This window comes from Oncorhynchus gorbuscha, linkage group LG13 (genome assembly GCF_021184085.1).
Source record: "Oncorhynchus gorbuscha isolate QuinsamMale2020 ecotype Even-year linkage group LG13, OgorEven_v1.0, whole genome shotgun sequence".
Lineage (NCBI taxonomy): Eukaryota > Metazoa > Chordata > Actinopteri > Salmoniformes > Salmonidae > Oncorhynchus > Oncorhynchus gorbuscha.
Window position 1 is genome coordinate 86,219,197 of NC_060185.1, and position 19,078 is coordinate 86,238,274.

At 47.8% G+C, this 19,078-nt stretch overlaps 1 protein-coding gene across 1 annotated transcript in view; it reads left to right on the forward strand.

Moving 5' to 3' along the window:
- Positions 1 to 17,373, forward strand: part of LOC123992382 (teneurin-2-like) — a 150,589-nt gene extending 133,216 nt beyond the window's left edge. The window contains exons 26-34 of the mRNA XM_046293523.1: positions 191 to 426; positions 635 to 931; positions 3,190 to 3,747; positions 7,889 to 8,158; positions 8,701 to 9,111; positions 14,291 to 14,401; positions 14,666 to 14,933; positions 15,241 to 15,371; positions 15,685 to 17,373. Of these exons, the coding sequence (XP_046149479.1) occupies positions 191 to 426; positions 635 to 931; positions 3,190 to 3,747; positions 7,889 to 8,158; positions 8,701 to 9,111; positions 14,291 to 14,401; positions 14,666 to 14,933; positions 15,241 to 15,371; positions 15,685 to 16,422 (3,020 nt within the window). The 3' untranslated portion in view covers positions 16,423 to 17,373. The remainder of the gene's footprint in view (positions 1 to 190; positions 427 to 634; positions 932 to 3,189; positions 3,748 to 7,888; positions 8,159 to 8,700; positions 9,112 to 14,290; positions 14,402 to 14,665; positions 14,934 to 15,240; positions 15,372 to 15,684) is intronic.
- Positions 17,374 to 19,078: the final 1,705 nt, after the last annotated feature.

Sequence of the window (19,078 nt, forward strand, 5' to 3'; positions counted from 1 at the left end):
AACGCTGAATTGACAGAGGTCTTTTTGTTCAGGGAAGGAATTCTGTTTGTGAAAGGCAACAGAAATCCATTTCAATTTACTCTGCAATTTGATCTTTTTTCAGCATATAAACATAACACAGGAAGATGCCAGCAGAGGAGCCAGCTCATATGACTCCCTTCTCTCTCCTTGTCCATATCGCCCCCTACAGACCAGGTGAGGAACAGCTACCAACTGTGTAACAACGGCACCCTGCGGGTGATGTATGCCAATGGGATGGGCATCAGCTTCCACACTGAGCCCCACATCCTGGCCGGGTCGGTCAGTCCTACAATCGGCCGTAGGAACATCACACTACCCACAGACAACGGACTCAACTCCATCGAGTGGCGGCTCCGCAAGGAACAGACCAAGGGGAAGGTCACTGTTTTTGGCAGGAAGCTGAGGGTGAGCTGAGAACCTCACTTCCTTTCTGTGTGTCATTTAGTCATTAGAGATGACATCACTTACTCTATGTGGAAAAGATGACATCACTTACTCAGTCTACAGAGATTACATCGCTGACTATGTGTAAAGATGACGTCACTCACTCTCCCTACAGACATGACATCACTGACTACGTGTAAAGATGACATCACTCTCTATCTTCTTCCAGGCACATGGCCGTAACCTCCTCTCCATCGACTTTGACCGCAACACTCGGACGGAGAAGATCTATGACGACCACCGCAAGTTCACGCTCCGCATCATGTACGACACGCAGGGCCGTCCCGCCATGTGGTTGCCTAGCAGCAGCCTGGCAGTGGTGAACGTGTCGTATTCGACCACGGGTCAGCTGGTGGGGCTGCAGAGGGGCAGTATGAGCGAGAAGACAGAGTTTGACCCTCAGGGACGTATTCTGTCACGGTCGTTCATAGACGGCAAGGTGTGGAGCTATAGTTATCTGGATAAGGTGAGGACATAGTACTGTCGGGTACTGTACTGCTAATGGTACTGTTACTGCTACTGTTACTGGTACTGCTACTGTTACTGCTACTGTTACTGTTAATGCTACTGGTACTGCTACTGTTACTGCTACTGCTACTGCTACTGTTAATGCTACTGTTACTGTTAATGCTACTGTTACTGCTACTGCTACTGCTACTGTTAATGCTACTGTTACTGGTACTGGTACTGCTACTGTTACTGCTACTGCTACTGGTACTGTTACTGCTAATGGTACTGCTACTGTTACTGTTAATGCTACTGGTACTGCTACTGTTACTGCTACTGGTACTGTTACTGCTAATGGTACTGCTACTGCTACTGTTACTGTTAATGCTACTCTTACTGGTACTGCTACTGTTACTGCTACTGGTACTGGTACTGTTACTGGAGCTACAGCTACCAGGATAAGGTGAGGACATAGTACTGTTACTGTTACTGTTACTGTTACTGTTACTGTTACTGGTACTGGTACTGGTACTGTTACTGGTACTGTTACTGGTACTGGTACTGTTACTGGTACTGCTACTGTTACTGTTATGAACTGTGTGGAGCTACAGCTACTAGGATAAGGTGAGGACATAGTAGTGTTACTGGTACTGTTACTGGTACTGCTACTGTTACTGGTACTGTTACTGGTACTGTTACTGGTACTGGTACTGTTACTGGTATTGCTACTGTTACTGTTATGAACTGTGTGGAGCTACAGCTACCAGGATAAGGTGAGGACATAGTAGTGTTACTGGTACTGCTACTGGTACTGTTACTGGTACTGTTACTGGTACTGCTACTGTTACTGGTACTGCTACTGTTATGAACTGTGTGGAGCTACAGCTACCAGGATAAGGTGAGGACATAGTACTGGTACTGTTACTGTTACTGGTACTGTTACTGGTACTGCTACTGCTACTGTTACTGTTGTTATGATCTGTGTGGAGCTACAGCTACCAGGATAAGGTGAGGACATAGTAGTGTTACTGGTACTGTTACTGGAGCTACAGCTACCAGGATAATGTGAGGACATAGTACTGGTACTGTTACTGTTACTGGTACTGTTACTGCTACTGCTACTGTTACTGTTGTTATGATCTGTGTGGAGCTACAGCTACCAGGATAAGGTGAGGACATAGTAGTGTTACTGGTACTGCTACTGGTACTGCTACTGTTACTGGTACTGTTACTGTTACTGGTACTGGTACTGTTACTGGTACTGCTACTATTATGAACTGTGTGGAGCTACAGCTACCAGGATAAGGTGAGGACATGGTACTGGTACTGCTACTGGTACTGTTACTGTTACTGCTACTGTTACTGTTACTGTTACTGTTACTGGTACTGTTACTGCTACTGTTACTGGTACTGCTACTGTTACTGGTACTGTTACTGCTACTGCTACTGTTACTGCTACTGTTAATGTTACTGTTACTGCTACTGTTACTGGTACTGTTACTGCTACTGCTACTGTTACTGTTACTGTTGTTATGATCTGTGTGGAGCTACAGCTACCAGGATAAGGTGAGGACATAGTAGTGTTACTGGTACTGTTACTGGTACTGCTACTGTTACTGTTGTTATGATCTGTGTGGAGCTACAGCTACCAGGATAAGGTGAGGACATAGTAGTGTTACTGGTACTGCTACTGGTACTGCTACTGTTACTGGTACTGTTACTGTTACTGGTACTGGTACTGTTACTGGTACTGCTACTATTATGAACTGTGTGGAGCTACAGCTACCAGGATAAGGTGAGGACATGGTACTGGTACTGCTACTGGTACTGTTACTGTTACTGCTACTGTTACTGTTACTGTTACTGTTACTGGTACTGTTACTGCTACTGTTACTGGTACTGCTACTGTTACTGTTACTGGTACTGTTACTGCTACTGTTACTGGTACTGCTACTGTTAACTGTTAATGTTACTGTTACTGTTACTGCTACTGTTACTGGTACTGTTACTGGTACTGGTACTGTTACTGGTACTGTTACTGGTACTGTTACTGCTACTGTTACTGCTACTGGTACTTGTACTGTTGATCTTATCTGTGTGGTGCTATAGCTACCTAGATAAAGTGAAGGCATCATTGCACCTGTGAGACATTACCTACTGTACAGGCAGCAGGAATAGCAATGACAAGCTGATTGAGAGAATAGAAAAGTGCATGAAATGATGCTAGTGATGATGACTTATGTTCCTTCTCCACTTCTTTCCCTCCTCTCTCTCCAGTCCATGGTCCTTCTCCTACAGAGCCAGAGACAGTACATATTTGAGTTTGACACCTCGGGGCGCATCACAGCCGTCACCATGCCTAGTGTAGCCCGCCACACCATGTTCACCCACGTCTCTATCGGTTACATCCGCAACACCTACAACCCTCCAGAGAGCAATGCCTCCATCATCCACGACTTCACCGAAGACGGCCGCCCTAAGGCCACCCACTACCTCGGCACCGGTCGACGTGTCCTCTACAAGTACGGCAAGCTGGCCAAGCTAGCTGAGATCCTCTACGACAGCACCACGGTGACATTCGGTTATGACGAGACGGCTGGGGTTCTGAAGATGGTGAACTTACAGAGCGGCGGGTTCTCCTGTACGATACGTTACCGTAAGATGGGTCCGTTGATTGACAAGCAGATCTACCGGTTCAGTGAGGAGGGGATGGTGAATGCTAGGTTTGACTATACGTACCACGACAACAGCTTCCGTATCGCAAGTATGAAGCCAGTCATCAGTGAGACTCCTCTGCCTGTGGACCTCTACCGCTATGACGAGATCTCTGGAAAGGTGGGTAGATGACTACACTACTAACCCTAACACTAGCTCCAGCCTCAACCCTAACACTAGCTCCAGCCTCAACCCTAACCCTAGCTCCAGCCTCAACCCTAACCCTAGCTCCAGCCTCAACCCTAACCCTAGCTCCAGCCTCAACCCTAACCCTAGCTCCAGCCTCAACCCTAACCCTAGCTCCAGCCTCAACCCTAACCCTAGCTCCAGCCTCAACCCTAACCCTAGCTCCAGCCTCAACCCTAACCCTAGCTCCAGCCTCAACCCTAACCCTAGCTCCAGCCTCAACCCTAACACTAGCTCCAGCCTCAACCCTAACCCTAGCTCCAGCCTCAACCCTAACCCTAGCTCCAGCCTCAACCCTAACCCTAGCTCCAGCCTCAACCCTAACCCTAGCTCCAGCCTCAACCCTAACACTAGCTCCAGCCTCAACCCTAACACTAGCTCCAGACTCAACCCTAACACTAGCTCCAGACTCAACCTTAACCCTAGCTCCAGACTCAACCTAACCCTAGCTCCAGTGACAACTCTAACACTAGCTCCAGCCTCAACCCTAACACTAGCACCAGTGACAACCCTAACACTAGCTCCAGTGACAACCCTAACACTTGCTCCAGCGACAACCCTAACACTTGCACCAGCCTCAACTCTAACACTAGCTCCAGTGACAACCCTAACTTCTGACCGGTTGGATGTACAATCTAGAAACAGGGCGGTAAACTGCAATAGGCCCATGCAACCCAAGGTTTGATACCAGCATAAACAGAAACCCCATTAAACCTAACCCTCAACCCTAACCCTAACTTCAGCCACAGCCCTTACACTAACCCTTTCCGCGTCCCAGTTTAACCCTAACCTTAAGCCTCAACCCTAACCCTAACTCTAGCTTCATTTCCACATCACAGTTTAGCCTCAATCTTAACCCTAACACCAGCTCCAGTCTCAACCCTAACACTAGCTCCAGCACCAATCTGAAGAACAGCCTCAAACCTAACACTAGCTCCAGGACCAACCTCAAGGTGACACTAGCTCCAGCCTCAAGGCTGACACTAGCACCAGTCTCAACCCTGACACTAGCACCAGCCTCAAACCTAACACTAGCTCCAGGCAACCTCAAGGTTTGACACCAGCTCAAGGACACTAGCTCCAGGACCAACTTCAAGGTGACACTAGCTCCAGCCTCAAGGCTGACACTAGCACCAGTCTCAACCCTGACACTAGCACCAGCCTCAACCCTAACACTAGCTCCAGGACCAACCTCAAGGTGACACTAGCTCCAGCCTCAAGGCTGACACTAGCACCAGTCTCAACCCTGACACTAGCACCAGCCTCAAACCTAACACTAGCTCCAGGACCAACCTCAAGGTGACACTAGCTCCAGCCTCAAGGCTGACACTAGCTCCAGCCTCAACCCTAACACTAGCTCCAGGACCAACCTCAAGGTGACACTAGCTCCAGCCTCAAGGCTGACACTAGCTCCAGCCGCAACCCTGACACTAGCTCCAGCCCAGCTCCAGCCCAACCCTAACACTAGCTCCAGACCTAGCTCCACCTCAACCCTGACACTAGCTCCAGCCTCAACCCTAACACTAGCTCCAGCCTCAACCCTAACACTAGCTCCAGCCCAACCCTAACATGACTCCAGCTCCACCCTCAACCCTAACCCTAGCTCCAGCCTCAACCCTAACACTCCAGCACTAGCTCCAGGACCAACCTCAAGGTGACACTAGCTCCAGCCACAACCCTAACATTAGCTCCAGCCTCAAGGCTGACACTAGCTCCAGCCGCAACCCTGACACTAGCTCCAGCCTCAAACCTAACATTAGCTCCAGCTCCACCCTCAACCCTAACCCTAGCTCCAGCCACAACCCTGACACTAGCACCAGCCACAACCCTAACATTAGCTCCAGCTCCACCCTCAACCCTAACCCTAGCTCCAGCCGCAACCCTGACACTAGCACCAGCCACAACCCTAACATTAGCTCCAGCTCCACCCTCAACCCTAACCCTAGCTCCAGCCGCAACCCTGACACTAGCACCAGCCACAACCCTAACATTAGCTCCAGCTCCACCCTCAACCCTAACCCTAGCTCCAGCCGCAACCCTGACACTAGCTCCAGCCACAACCCTAACATTAGCTCCAGCTCCACCCTCAACCCTAACCCTAGCTCCAGCCACAACCCTGACACTAGCTCCAGCCACAACCCTAACATTAGCTCCAGCTCCACCCTCAACCCTAACCCTAGCTCCAGCCACAACCCTAACATTAGCTCCAGCTCCACCCTCAACCCTAACCCTAGCTCCAGCCACAACCCTAACATTAGCTCCAGCACCACCCTCAACCCTAACCCTAGCTCCAGCACCAGCCTCAATCCTGACACTAGCTCCAGCCGCAACCCTGACACTAGCTCCAGCCGCAACCCTGACACTAGCTCCAGCCGCAACCCTGACACTAGCTCCAGCCACAACCCTGACACTAGCTCCAGCCACAACCCTGACACTAGCTCCAGCTCCAGCCTCAACCCTGACACTAGCTCCAGCTCCAGCCTCAACCCTGACACTAGCTCCAGCCACAACCCTGACACTAGCTCCAGCTCCAGCCTCAACCCTGACACTAGCTCCAGCCTGACACTAGCTCCAAGCTCCCCTGACACTCCAGCTCCAGCCACAACCCTGACACTGACACTGGCTCCAGCCACAACCCTGACACTAGCTCCAGCCGCAACCCTGACACTAGCTCCAGCATCCAGCCTCAACCCTGACACTAGCTCCAGCCACAACCCTGACACTAGCTCCAGCTCCAGCCTCAACCCTGACACTAGCTCCAGCTCCAGCCTCAACCCTGACACTAGCTCCAGCTCCACAGCTCCAGCCACAAAACCCTCCAGCCTCAACCCTGACACTAGCTCCAGCCTCAACCCTAACACTAGCTCCAGCCTCAACCCTAACACTCCAGCTCCAGCCTCAACCCTGACACTAACTCCAGCTCCAGCCTCAACCCTAACACTAGCTCCAGCCTCAACCCTAACACTAGCTCCAGCTCCAGCCTGAACCCTAACACTAGCTCCAGCCTCAACCCTAACACTAGCTCCAGTCTCAACCCTAACACTAGCTCCAGTCTCAACCCTAACACTAGCTCCAGTCTCAACCCTAACACTAGCTCCAGCTCCAGCCTGAACCCTAACACTAGCTCCAGCCTCAACCCTAACACTAGCTCCAGCTCCAGCCTGAACCCTAACACTAGCTCCAGCTCCAGCCTCAAACCTTTTTTTGTGGTGCTCCCGAGTGGCGCAGTGGTCTAAGGCGCTGCCTCTCAGTGCTAGAGGCATCACTACAGACCCTGGTTCGATTCCAGTCTATATCACAACCGTCTGTGATTGGGAGTCCCATAGGGCGGCGCACAATTGACCCAGCGTCTTTCGGGTTAAGGTTTGGCCAGGGTAGGCCGTCATTGTAAGTAAGAATTTGTTCTTTACTGACTTGCCTAGTTAAATAAAGGTGAAATAAAATAAAAACCCTAACCCTAGCTTCAACCCTAACCCTAGCTTCAACCCTAACTCCAGCCACAACCCTAACCCTAGCTTCAACCCTAACTTCAACCCTAACCCTAGCTTCAACCCTAACTCCAGCCACAACCCTAACCCTAGCTTCAACCCTAACCCTAGCTTCAACCCTAACCCTAGCTTCAACCCTAACCCTAGCTTCAACCCTAACCCTAGCTTCAACCCTATCCCTAGCTTCAACCCTATCCCTAGCTTCAACCCTAACTCCAGCCACAACCCTAACCCTAGCTTCAACCCTAACCCTAGCTTCAACCCTAACCCTAGCTTCAACCCTAGCTTCAACCCTAACCCTAGCCTCAACCCTAACCCTAGCTTCAACCCTAACCCTAGCTTCAACCCTAACCCTAGCTTCACACCTAACCCTAGCTTCAACCCTAACCCTAGCTTCAACCCTAACCCTAACCCTAACCCTAGCTTCAACCCTAACCCTAGCTTCAACCCTAACTCCAGCCACAACCAAGCCCCTTGCAGGATGACAGTTACAGTTGATAGATTGAATTGGATTAAAGTGGGACCTAGACCCTCCCCCCTGTACAATATCTGTACAATATTTGACTTAACTCTTATCTTGGCTACAGGTGGAACACTTTGGGAAGTTTGGCGTGATCTACTATGACATCAACCAGATCATAACCACGGCTGTGATGACCCTCAGCAAGCACTTCGACACCCACGGGCGCATCAAGGAGGTGCAGTACGAGATCTTCAGGTCCCTGATGTACTGGATGACGGTGCAGTACGACAGTATGGGACGCGTGGTGAAGAGAGAACTGAAGATAGGACCATACGCCAACACAACACAGTACCGCTATGAGTATGACGGGGACGGACAGCTCAGCGGGGTGAAGGTAGGAGATTTGACCTTACCAGTGAGATACTAGTCCTGCGGTAGTTGAGCACCAAATCACAATCCTAGAAGATTACTACAGACCACTTCCTGAAATACTTGATTAAATGTTGTTGTTCTTTGCAAATACACACAGTATGGTATTCCTTTTCACTTCAGTTTTTGACTTTCCTATGTTGACTTACCTTTATAAGGAGCATAGGCCATTGATTCTGCTACTCACCTGTGCTATTAAACAGTTGACTTCAGGTGTGGTATTAAAGAGTTGACATATTAAACAGTTGACTTCAGGTGTGGTATTAAAGAGTTGACATATTAAACAGTTGACTTCAGGTGTGGTATTAAAGAGTTGACATATTAAACAGTTGACTTCAGGTGTGGTATTAAAGAGTTGACATATTAAACAGTTGACTTCAGGTGTGGTATTAAAGAGTTGACATATTAAACAGTTGACTTCAGGTGTGTTTTTAAAAGAGTTGACATATTAAACAGTTGACTTAAGGTGTGTTTTTAAAGAGTTCTTTTCATTGTCTCTGCCTCCAGGTGAATGACTGGTCCACATGGCGCTACAGCTACGACCTGAACGGTAACCTGCACCTCCTCAACCCCGGGAACAGTGCCCGCCTCACGCCGCTCCGCTACGACCTCCGAGACCGCATCACGCGCCTGGGCGACGTGCAGTACCATGTGGATGAGGATGGCTTCCTGAGCCAGCGAGGCTCGGATGTCTTTGACTACAACTCCAAGGGCCAGCTCCTCAGAGCATATAGCAAGCTCCCGGGAGGCTGGAGCGTCCAGTACCGCTATGACGGACTGGGAAGGAGAGTGTCCACTAGGACCAGTCTGGGACAACACCTCCAGTTCTTCTACGCTGATCTGAACCACCCGGCAAGAGTCACACATATATTTAACCACTCCAGCTCAGATATCGCTTCACTGTACTATGACTTGCAGGTAGGCTACCGGATTATTAGAGAAAAGTGTGTTCATCTACAGACTACATCTACATCTACATCTACAGACTACATCTACAGACTACATCTACATCTACATCTACAGACTACATCTACATCTGATAAATACTGTTCATGGTGATTGTGTTATGCCTTTGTTATTGTTGTGATATAACCACATTTTTGTGATGCTATCATTACGTTATGGTGACGTGACTGTGAGTTATGGTGACGTGACTGTGAGTTATGGTGACGTGACTGTGAGTTATGGTGACGTGACTGTGAGTTATGGTGACGTGACTGTGAGTTATGGTGACGTGACTGTGAGTTATGGTGACGTGACTGTGAGTTATGGTGACGTGACTGTGAGTTATGGTGACGTGACCAGGGCTTAATTTGTCAATCGTGAGGTGCCGGAAACAAAAAGTGAGCACTAGAGGGGGGTGACCTGGAGAGTTCTGAGGTACCAGAACGCATGAGAAAAAAAATCACCTTCGTATTAAAGGATTGCATATCATCACATTTGCGTAGTGACATAGATCAGTAGAGTAGAGGCACTTACAGAAGTTGCACACATGGGAGACATTTTTAGTAGCTTACGGTCCAGAAAAATGTTGGCCTTTTATAAACGCATTTCATACAAATCTACTTCATTTTAGATGACTGGAGACTGTAGCAGAATCTTTTTTAATACCTAACAAATGATCAAAATGGCAGGCTACTTTGACACTGGCAAAAACGACCTTGTCTTGAATCCATCAATAGCCCAGTCCAGGTGTGTGGAGACACATATTGTAGGCTACAATATGAGGATGAAATTATAGTCCTAAAAATGCTTTCCAGTTTCACTGACTCACCCAATGATGTGCAGCTCACTGGTGATTGTCGATGCACTCCTGCCAAAATACTTTCTTTCTCTCTCTTTTGTAATACAGTATTTGGAAGTTGATCAAATATTTTGGTGGTCTAAAGCACAGTCTTTTCAGCAGGAGCCATTTGCTTTCCAACCTGTGTTTTCCCTCGATTGTATTTAAAATAATGCGAAAGGCTTGTTTTGTCTGCGTGGTGTTTTTTGTATTTCAATTTATCAGGGATGTTGCAGTTCCTCATTCTAGTGTGGCAGACCAGAGGGTTTGATCAAGACGTTAGCCCTGTCGGGGAGGGGGAGGGGGCGGTCTCCCTTCTCGATAGGGTATCCGCTTTCCCATGCTTCGCCCCTGACCTGTGCACAACACAAAAAGAGAAGTGGGAATTGCTTCTGGATATCGGGTGGCATAATCTACTACAGCCAGGATATACTGGGAAGTTTTTACCAGGGCGCCAACTGTCCACGTTGATGTGTTCAAACAGCACTCCAATGATCAGTAGGGGAACCAGCAGGTTCCGGGAAGTCTGCTTTTGGGGCGGTGATTTGACTCTCCGGTCGGCTGCTGCAATAGACTTCCATGGCCTGCCTCATCCCGGAACAGCGAAACCGGGAGGTGATCCTTTCCCAGGTCTTCTACATTCCCAGGTGCGCCCCCAACAAATGGGTATGGGCCAGCTGAATAATGGTTCCGAAGTACCGACGGGGCAGCAACAGAACCTCTCCGACTTCCCCCTTTTTGTGCGACTCCTGATACAACAGGTTATTTTTTATTTGGAAATGGGGGTATCGCCAGTCACTCACCCCCGGAAGAAGCAGGCCATCCACTGCTATCACTTCCCACTAAACGGTCAAAATGGGCAGTCCCAAACTGTCCCCTCAGAAGACTTAGGGCAGTTGTCTCGCCGGGTCCCTCAAAATCGAGGAAGGGGAGTATAAGCTCCTCCTCCAGTTGTTCACCAGGTGTGGATGGTTCTGGCGCCCCCTCGGACCTCGACTCTGGGTCCGTAGACACGCGTTTGGTAACTGCATGCTCCCGGGCCAAGTAGGTGACGGTCCATCCCTGCTCTCGTCGGTCGCTGGCTCTTACTTTTTTTCCCAGCTCGTGCCTCCACAGTGCTGTGAACATTGGACAATCTTGTCCCACAAGGAGGGTTACCGGCAACTCAGGTACGGCACCACCATCTGGCAGCTTCCTTGTGGCAGCTCCCTTGTGGCCTGGTCGAATACCTGTTTCACCGTAGACACAGGAGACGGACATCTCCTCACCACAGTCAGCCGGATGGGCCAGCAGGTGTGCTTGTACGAGCGTTACCACACACGGAATCCAACAGAGCCTGGATGTCATGACTGTCGACTTTCACAGGGACCATGGGTGCTGGTGGTTCGCTGTGGGCCCAGCAGGAGGTGAAGTAGTTTACTGCGTTGCCCTACTCGTCTCCGGGGCCTCAACTCCTCTCGACCCGGGAAATGTCATGCAAGGTGTACCCTGGCGCTACACTCAAAACACCTCCTTTAGTCTTCTCCCCTGCCTGTCTCTCCGTGGGTCTGCAGTCCTTTAGCCCAGCTGACTGTCGGATTGTACGGTGGTCGGGTCGTCCTTCCATGTCCTCCGACAGCTCCTGGACTTGGCCTGCATCCCCTTCAGCAGGGCCTCTGTATTCTGGTGCTGCTCCCAAGAGGTCCTCCAAGGTCTGGGGTGCGTGCAGGCTCGCCGCCCTCTTCATGTCGTGAGGTAGCGCCTGTAAGGAGTGATCCATGACCAATTTTGTCGATAACAGGGAGAGTGGCTACGTCGGTTAGGAGCCCAGGTGATGCGCAGTAGGTCGCTCATCTGTGCTCAGGAGGAATATTCGACCATGAACCTCCAGTCGTGGACAAGTTGGGCCCGACGGGCTAGGCTGTACCGGTGTCGGCTGAGTACCTCCCTCTTGATACAGTCGTAGTTAGCCACCTGTTCGGTGTTGAGGTAATAATACACCTTTTGGGCGTCTCTGGACAGGAACGGACTAGCAGACTTGCTCACTTCGCCTTGGACAATCCTTACCATAGTGCTGTCCGTTCTAACATGCAGAGGTCTCGACGTCATCATCCTCCATTAGCTTGATTATAAAAACTGATTGGGTTGTGATTCAGTCTGTGTTTCTCCTCACAACTTCCTGATTTCCTCAAGCATGCAGACATACTGTAGACACTGTTCTTCCAGCGTTCATTCCTGAATGTCCTGTGGCGCTAGTTGGGCCCGAACGAACTGAGCTATCAACTCATCAATGCTGATACTACCTAAACATCAACCCTGGTCTGACCACGTTGTCAGATTTGCCCTCATTCTCCACCAATTGTGTCAGACCAGGGTGTTTGATCTAAACGTTTGCACAGATCAGACACAAGTATGATACCTCAGATTCAAGGGTATTTATTTAAAACATTAAAGAAAAACAAAAGAATCTCCTGGAGGAGACCTCTTCTGGATTACCTCATTCTGGGCCCCGGGTAAAGCTGTCTCCTCTGGGGTTAAACACCGAGCCCCTTGGTGCTAGTAGACCGTGAGGACATCTATCCAGTAGCAACCTCTTACTACCTCCAACCCTCCCATGTGCTGCCCTCCTGGCAGCTTTATGGGACCCGTACGGCTGGTGATCAATCAGCCCCTTGATTACTTACCAGCCTCAAATCAGCCTGAATTAGTCCTGGCCGGAGGACCCGTCGAGACCTGGCACATCCAGCAGAGGGAGCCACAGACGCGTAATGTAGACTCTGTCTGTCACCAGGTCTCGAAGAGTCTCCCCTGGTGGCTTGTCCGTGGTACACCACACTACTTATGTGAGAGATCCTGGTGCACTTCTCACACAGCCAAGGCCACGCGTTGGTCTGAAACATAGATTACAATGTTGCGCAAACCATAAATCCAGGCCAGCCCAACCCAAATCAACTCTTAGAATATTAGGCCCGGGCTCAAAATCAACTGTTTCACATTACATTTGTTTTGTGGGGGCAGGATAATTAATAAAGATGCAACTCGAATAAACTTTGATCACTTTTATTAGAATGTTTACATGCAAAAAGTTTAAATGATTTTTCATACCAGGAGAGGTACCGGATCCGGCACAATAGATTCTGGAACAAAACAATCCAAAATGAAAAGGTGCTGGATCCTGTTCTGGCAGGATCTGACTCAAATTAAGCACTGGACGTGACTGTCTGTGAGTTATGGTGACGTGACTGTCTGTGAGTTATGGTGACGTGACTGTCTGTGAGTTATGGTAACGTGACTGTCTGTGAGTTATGGTGACGTGACTGTCTGTGAGTTATGGTAACGTGACTGTCTGTGAGTTATGGTGACGTGACTGTCTGTGAGTTATGGTAACGTGACTGTCTGTGAGTTATGGTAACGTGACTGTCTGTGAGTTATGGTGACGTGACTGTCTGTGAGTTATGGTGACGTGACTGTCTGTGAGTTATGGTGACGTGACTGTCTGTGAGTTATGGTAACGTGACTGTCTGTGAGTTATGGTGACGTGACTGTCTGTGAGTTATGGTGACGTGACTGTCTGTGAGTTATAGTGACGTGACTGTCTGTGAGTTATGGTGACGTGACTGTCTGTGAGTTATGGTAACGTGACTGTCTGTGAGTTATGGTGACGTGACTGTCTGTGAGTTATGGTAACGTGACTGTCTGTGAGTTATGGTGACGTGACTGTCTGTGAGTTATGGTAACGTGACTGTCTGTGAGTTATGGTGACGTGACTGTCTGTGAGTTATGGTAACGTGACTGTCTGTGAGTTATGGTGACGTGACTGTCTGTGAGTTATGGTGACGTGACTGTCTGTGAGTTATGGTGACGTGACTGTCTGTGAGTTATGGTAACGTGACTGTCTGTGAGTTATGGTGACGTGACTGTCTGTGAGTTATGGTGACGTGACTGTCTGTGAGTTATGGTAACGTGACTGTCTGTGAGTTATGGTAACGTGACTGTCTGTGAGTTATGGTAACGTGACTGTCTGTGAGTTATGGTGACGTGACTGTCTGTGAGTTATGGTGACGTGACTGTCTGTGAGTTATGGTGACGTGACTGTCTGTGAGTTATGGTGACGTGACTGTCTGTGAGTTATGGTGACGTGACTGTCTGTGAGTTATGGTGACGTGACTGTCTGTGAGTTATGGTAACGTGACTGTCTGTGAGTTATGGTGACGTGACTGTCTGTGAGTTATGGTGACGTGACTGTCTGTGAGTTATGGTGACGTGACTGTCTGTGGGTTATGGTGACGTGACTGTCTGTGAGTTATGATGTAAAGCCCGTACTGCTTCCCTCAGGGTCATCTGTTTGCTATGGAGGTGAGTAGTGGAGAGGAGTATTACATCGCCTCAGACAACACAGGAACACCACTGGCTGTCTTCAGCAGCAACGGACAGATGATCAAACAGGTAATCATGAAGACAGTAATAATAATACTATTAATGATCATTCTTTTTGCTGCATGATTGTTAAATATCTCAAGGCCCGTTATCTACATGTTAAGATAAGAAAATATAAATTGGTACTTGATGTCCAGAGAGGTACATTTGATTGTTCAAATTAAAAATACAAAAACTGACCAAGTAACCCGACTTTGTCCTAATTGCCCCAGAGGGGATAAAGTTGTAGTGATTTGAAGTGAAACATGCGTCTGTATTTGTTGTGACCTTCAGGTACAGTACACAGCGTACGGAGAGGTGTACCTGGACTCTAACCCAGAGTTCCAGCTGGTGGTTGGGTTCCATGGTGGTCTCTATGACACCTTGACCAATCTGGTCCACTTCACCCAGAGGGACTATGACGTCCTGGCAGGTCGCTGGACCTCACCAGACTATGCCAGCTGGCCCAAGATCGGCAAGGACCCTGCACCCTTCAACCTGTATATGTTCAAGAACAACAACCCCCTCAGCGACGTGTTGGACATCAAGAACTACGTCACAGGTAGAGCGTCTTTGGATCCTTGAAAAGCGCTTTATAAAACACATTATTGTTATTACAGGTAAAGGAGAGAGAGCTGAGTGTTGTGTTATCATCATCACTGTGTACTGTAGTTCTCTTTGTTTTTTTATCATTTAGATTCGAAGAACATCCCAAAGAATACATACAATATTTTACTACACTTAAAATCTGTTCCCTAATACTACGCAGATTATTATAGCATTTTCAAACTTCTTACCATTTTCTAATATTTCTATGACTTGCTGGCTGTATTAAAACTATTTTTTACTGTGTTGTCTTCGTTCCACAGACGTGAAGAGTTGGCTGGTGATGTTTGGTTTCCAGCTCAGTAACATCATTCCAGGGTTCCCCCGTCACACCCTCTACTTCGTAGAGCCTCCCTACGAGCTGCAGGCCAGCAAGGACTGTGAAAACGGACAGGTGAGAAGGCCTGGGACAACCTACAGCTCCATTGTACTGATTCTATGTTAACCAGAATCCGAAACACACTGTCTGTGAGCTAAATGAGGCCTGCGTATTACAGAGAAATGGTCCTCTCTCTTTCTTTCAGAGCCGGATGAGACATTGAAGATACTGTGGGATCACTAATATGAACCTTCAATGATTACAATGAAATCTGGACATTAATAGATGAGAATAGCTGTAAACCAAACAGTATAAGTGTATCCTCGTCTGCATTCTTCTGTTTGACCAGTGACCTTTAACCTCTCTTCTACCCCTGTCTCTCCTGTAGCTGATAACGGGGGTGCAGCAGGCAGCGGAGCGCCACAACCAGGCCTTCATGGCCCTGGAGGGACGGCTCCTTAACAAGGACCCCCGCGACCGCCGCGACAAGCCTGGACACTGGTTCGGCACATCAACGCCCATCATCGGCCGGGGAATGATGCTAGCGCTGAAGGAAGGACGTGTGGTGGCGGCAGTTAGCTCCATGGCAACCGACGACAGCCGGAAAGTGTCCTTAGTCCTCAATGGCGCCATCTACCTGGATGGAACGCACTACACGCAGGCCGGACATGACTGTCACTTCTTCGTTAAAGTCGGTTCGGCCGATAGTGATTTACTGGCGCTGGGGCTGACCAACGGACGCAAGGCGCTGGAGAGCGGGATCAACGTGACTGTGAGCGGAAGGTCGCGGCGCGGCGCCACAGTGGAGTTTGCGGTGCCGTCGTTAGCCCTCAGCGTGCGGTATGGGCTAGCTCTGGACGTGGTGGATGAGGAGAGGGTGAGGCTGCTGGAACTAGCCCGGCAGAGGGCCCTGGCTGGGGCCTGGCTGAGGGAGCGGCAGAGGGCCAAGGATGGGAAGGAGGGGAGCCGGCTGTGGACGGAGGGAGAGAAGCAGCAGCTGCAGACCGCGGGGAGGGTACAAGGGTATGATGGGTATTATGTTTTACCCGTGGAACAGTACCCAGAACTGGCTGACAGCAGCACCAACATCCAGTTCCTGAGACAGAACGAGATGGGCAAGAGGTAACAGCTCTCCTGGACTGGGATTGAGGACTGGCTGACTCATTCTCTCTCACTGACTCTCCTCCCCTTCTCCTCCTCGTCCCTTTCATCTTCTCACCCTAGTTACTAGTTCCTTCCTCTCTTCGCTCTCCCTACCTTCTCCCCCTTTCCTCTCCAACCCCCCAGAAAATAAACCAACAAATGGGGTTTCTCACTGAACGCTGCAGGGACTTTTGAAAAGAATATACTAGAAAACTTTTTTTGTTGTTACTTTTATTGCCAAGGGCAAAACATCTAACATTTAGACAGAAGTTTATTTTATTTGTTGTTGAAAACAAACTGTGGAGAAAGGCACTCATGAACCTTGAAAAACAAACTGTTGCTTAATAACTAAGATTCCCATTTTTAAAAAAGAAATTGATATTTTCACCAATATTTTTGGGGACTTTGAGGGCGTAATGACAGACTCTGAACTGATGGTGGCGCTGTGTTGTGCTGGGTGCTCTGGTAAGGGCCTGCACCTGAAATTAACTTGTAGATCAAAGGGACCAATAGGGAGGCAGAGCCACCACAGTGCCCAGCGAATCACAACACTGATCAGAAGAGAAGATCAGCAACAAGCACCGCAGCGTCACTTAAACGGAGTAAAACTACTTGTCATCAGTCTCAGGCCTCCCATTCTCCACCACAAAACTGTTCTCAGCTATTGCAGCAACCTATCCTAGCAACCAATACTCACACCACTGAGATCCTTTAACTCATAAAGACTTCAAACAAAAGGAAACTAAAACTTTAAAGAGACAAAGTTGGAGGGAAAATAAATATTGTGAAAATGTATCAGAATGTGTCCATATGTGTCAGACTACTATACTACAGTTCAGTCTACTATACTACAGTTCAGACTACTACACTACAGTTCCGACTACTACACTACAGTTCAGACTACTACACTACAGTTCAGACTACTACACTACAGTTCCGACTACTACACTACAGTTCAGACTACTACACTACAGTTCAGACTACTACACTACAGTTCCGACTACTACACTACAGTTCAGACTACTACACTACAGTTCAGACTACTACACTACAGTTCAGACTACTACACTACAGTTCAGACTACTACACTACAGTTCCGACTACTACACTACAGTTCAGACTACTACACTACAGTTCAGACTACTACACTACAGTTCCAGTTCAGACTACTACACTACAGTTCAGACTACTACACTACAGTTCAGACTACTACACTACAGTTCAGACTACTATACTACAGTTCAGACTACTATACTACAGTTCAGACTACTATACTACAGTTCAGACTACTACACTACAGTTCAGACTACTACACTACAGTTCAGACTACTACACTACAGTTCAGACTACTATACTACAGTTCAGACTACTATACTACAGTTCAGACTACTATACTACAGTTCAGACTACTACACTACAGTTCAGACTACTACACTACAGTTCAGACTACTATACTACAGTTCAGACTACTATACTACAGTTCAGACTACTACACTACAGTTCAGACTACTATACTACAGTTCAGACTACTACACTACAGTTCAGACTACTACACTCAGACTAGTTCAGACTACTACACTACAGTTCAGACTACTACACTACAGTTCAGACAGTTCAGACTACTATACTACAGTTCAGACTACTACACTACAGTTCAGACTACTACACTACAGTTCAGACTACTACACTACAGTTCAGACTACTACACTACAGTTCAGACTACGATACAATTGTTTACTTCATTCATTGGTTCAGACTACTATACTACAGTTCAGACTACTACACTACAGTTCAGACTACTACACTACAGTTCAGACTACTATACTACAGTTCAGACTACTATACTACAGTTCAGACTACTATACTACAGTTCAGACTACTACACTACAGTTCAGACTACTACACTACAGTTCAGACTACAGTTCAGACTACTACACAGTTCAGACTACTACACTACAGTTCAGACTACTACACTACAGTTCAGACTACTATACTACAGTTCAGACTACTATACTACAGTTCAGACTACTACACTACAGTTCAGACTACTACACTACAGTTCAGACTACTATACTACAGTTCAGACTACTATACTACAGTTCAGACTACTATACTACAGTTCAGACTACTATACTACAGTTCAGGGTGTTACGTATAGTAGCGGTAGAAGCAGTAGTTGTGTATGTTTCAGTCGCAGTAGAATTGTGAAACTTTCACCAAGGCACTTCTGTACAGAAACAATGTAAAAACACCTACCATACACTAAGTCCAGAATACATACAGAACTAGTATTATCAAAATCTATTTATATTATTTTATTATTTGTACATGTATTTATTATTCGTAGTACTAAATGACAATCATGAAGGGAGTCACTAGTTTATCGAAGAGGACTTTACGTTTATTTTGTAAAATATGTAAGAAATGTTCAACATGTTTTTTTTGTATTCATTTAAACATTTGCTCCCAGAGCAAATAATAGTCACACTCCAAAATAATAGTTTATGTAAGAACGTGTTTTTTTTTAACGATTTCTAATTTAAATGAAGTCTTTAAAACTGTGAAACCTGTTTTTTGGAAATATATCTGGATGTACAGTGTATAGACTTACCTTAATGCAGCAGCAGCACAGTAGAATA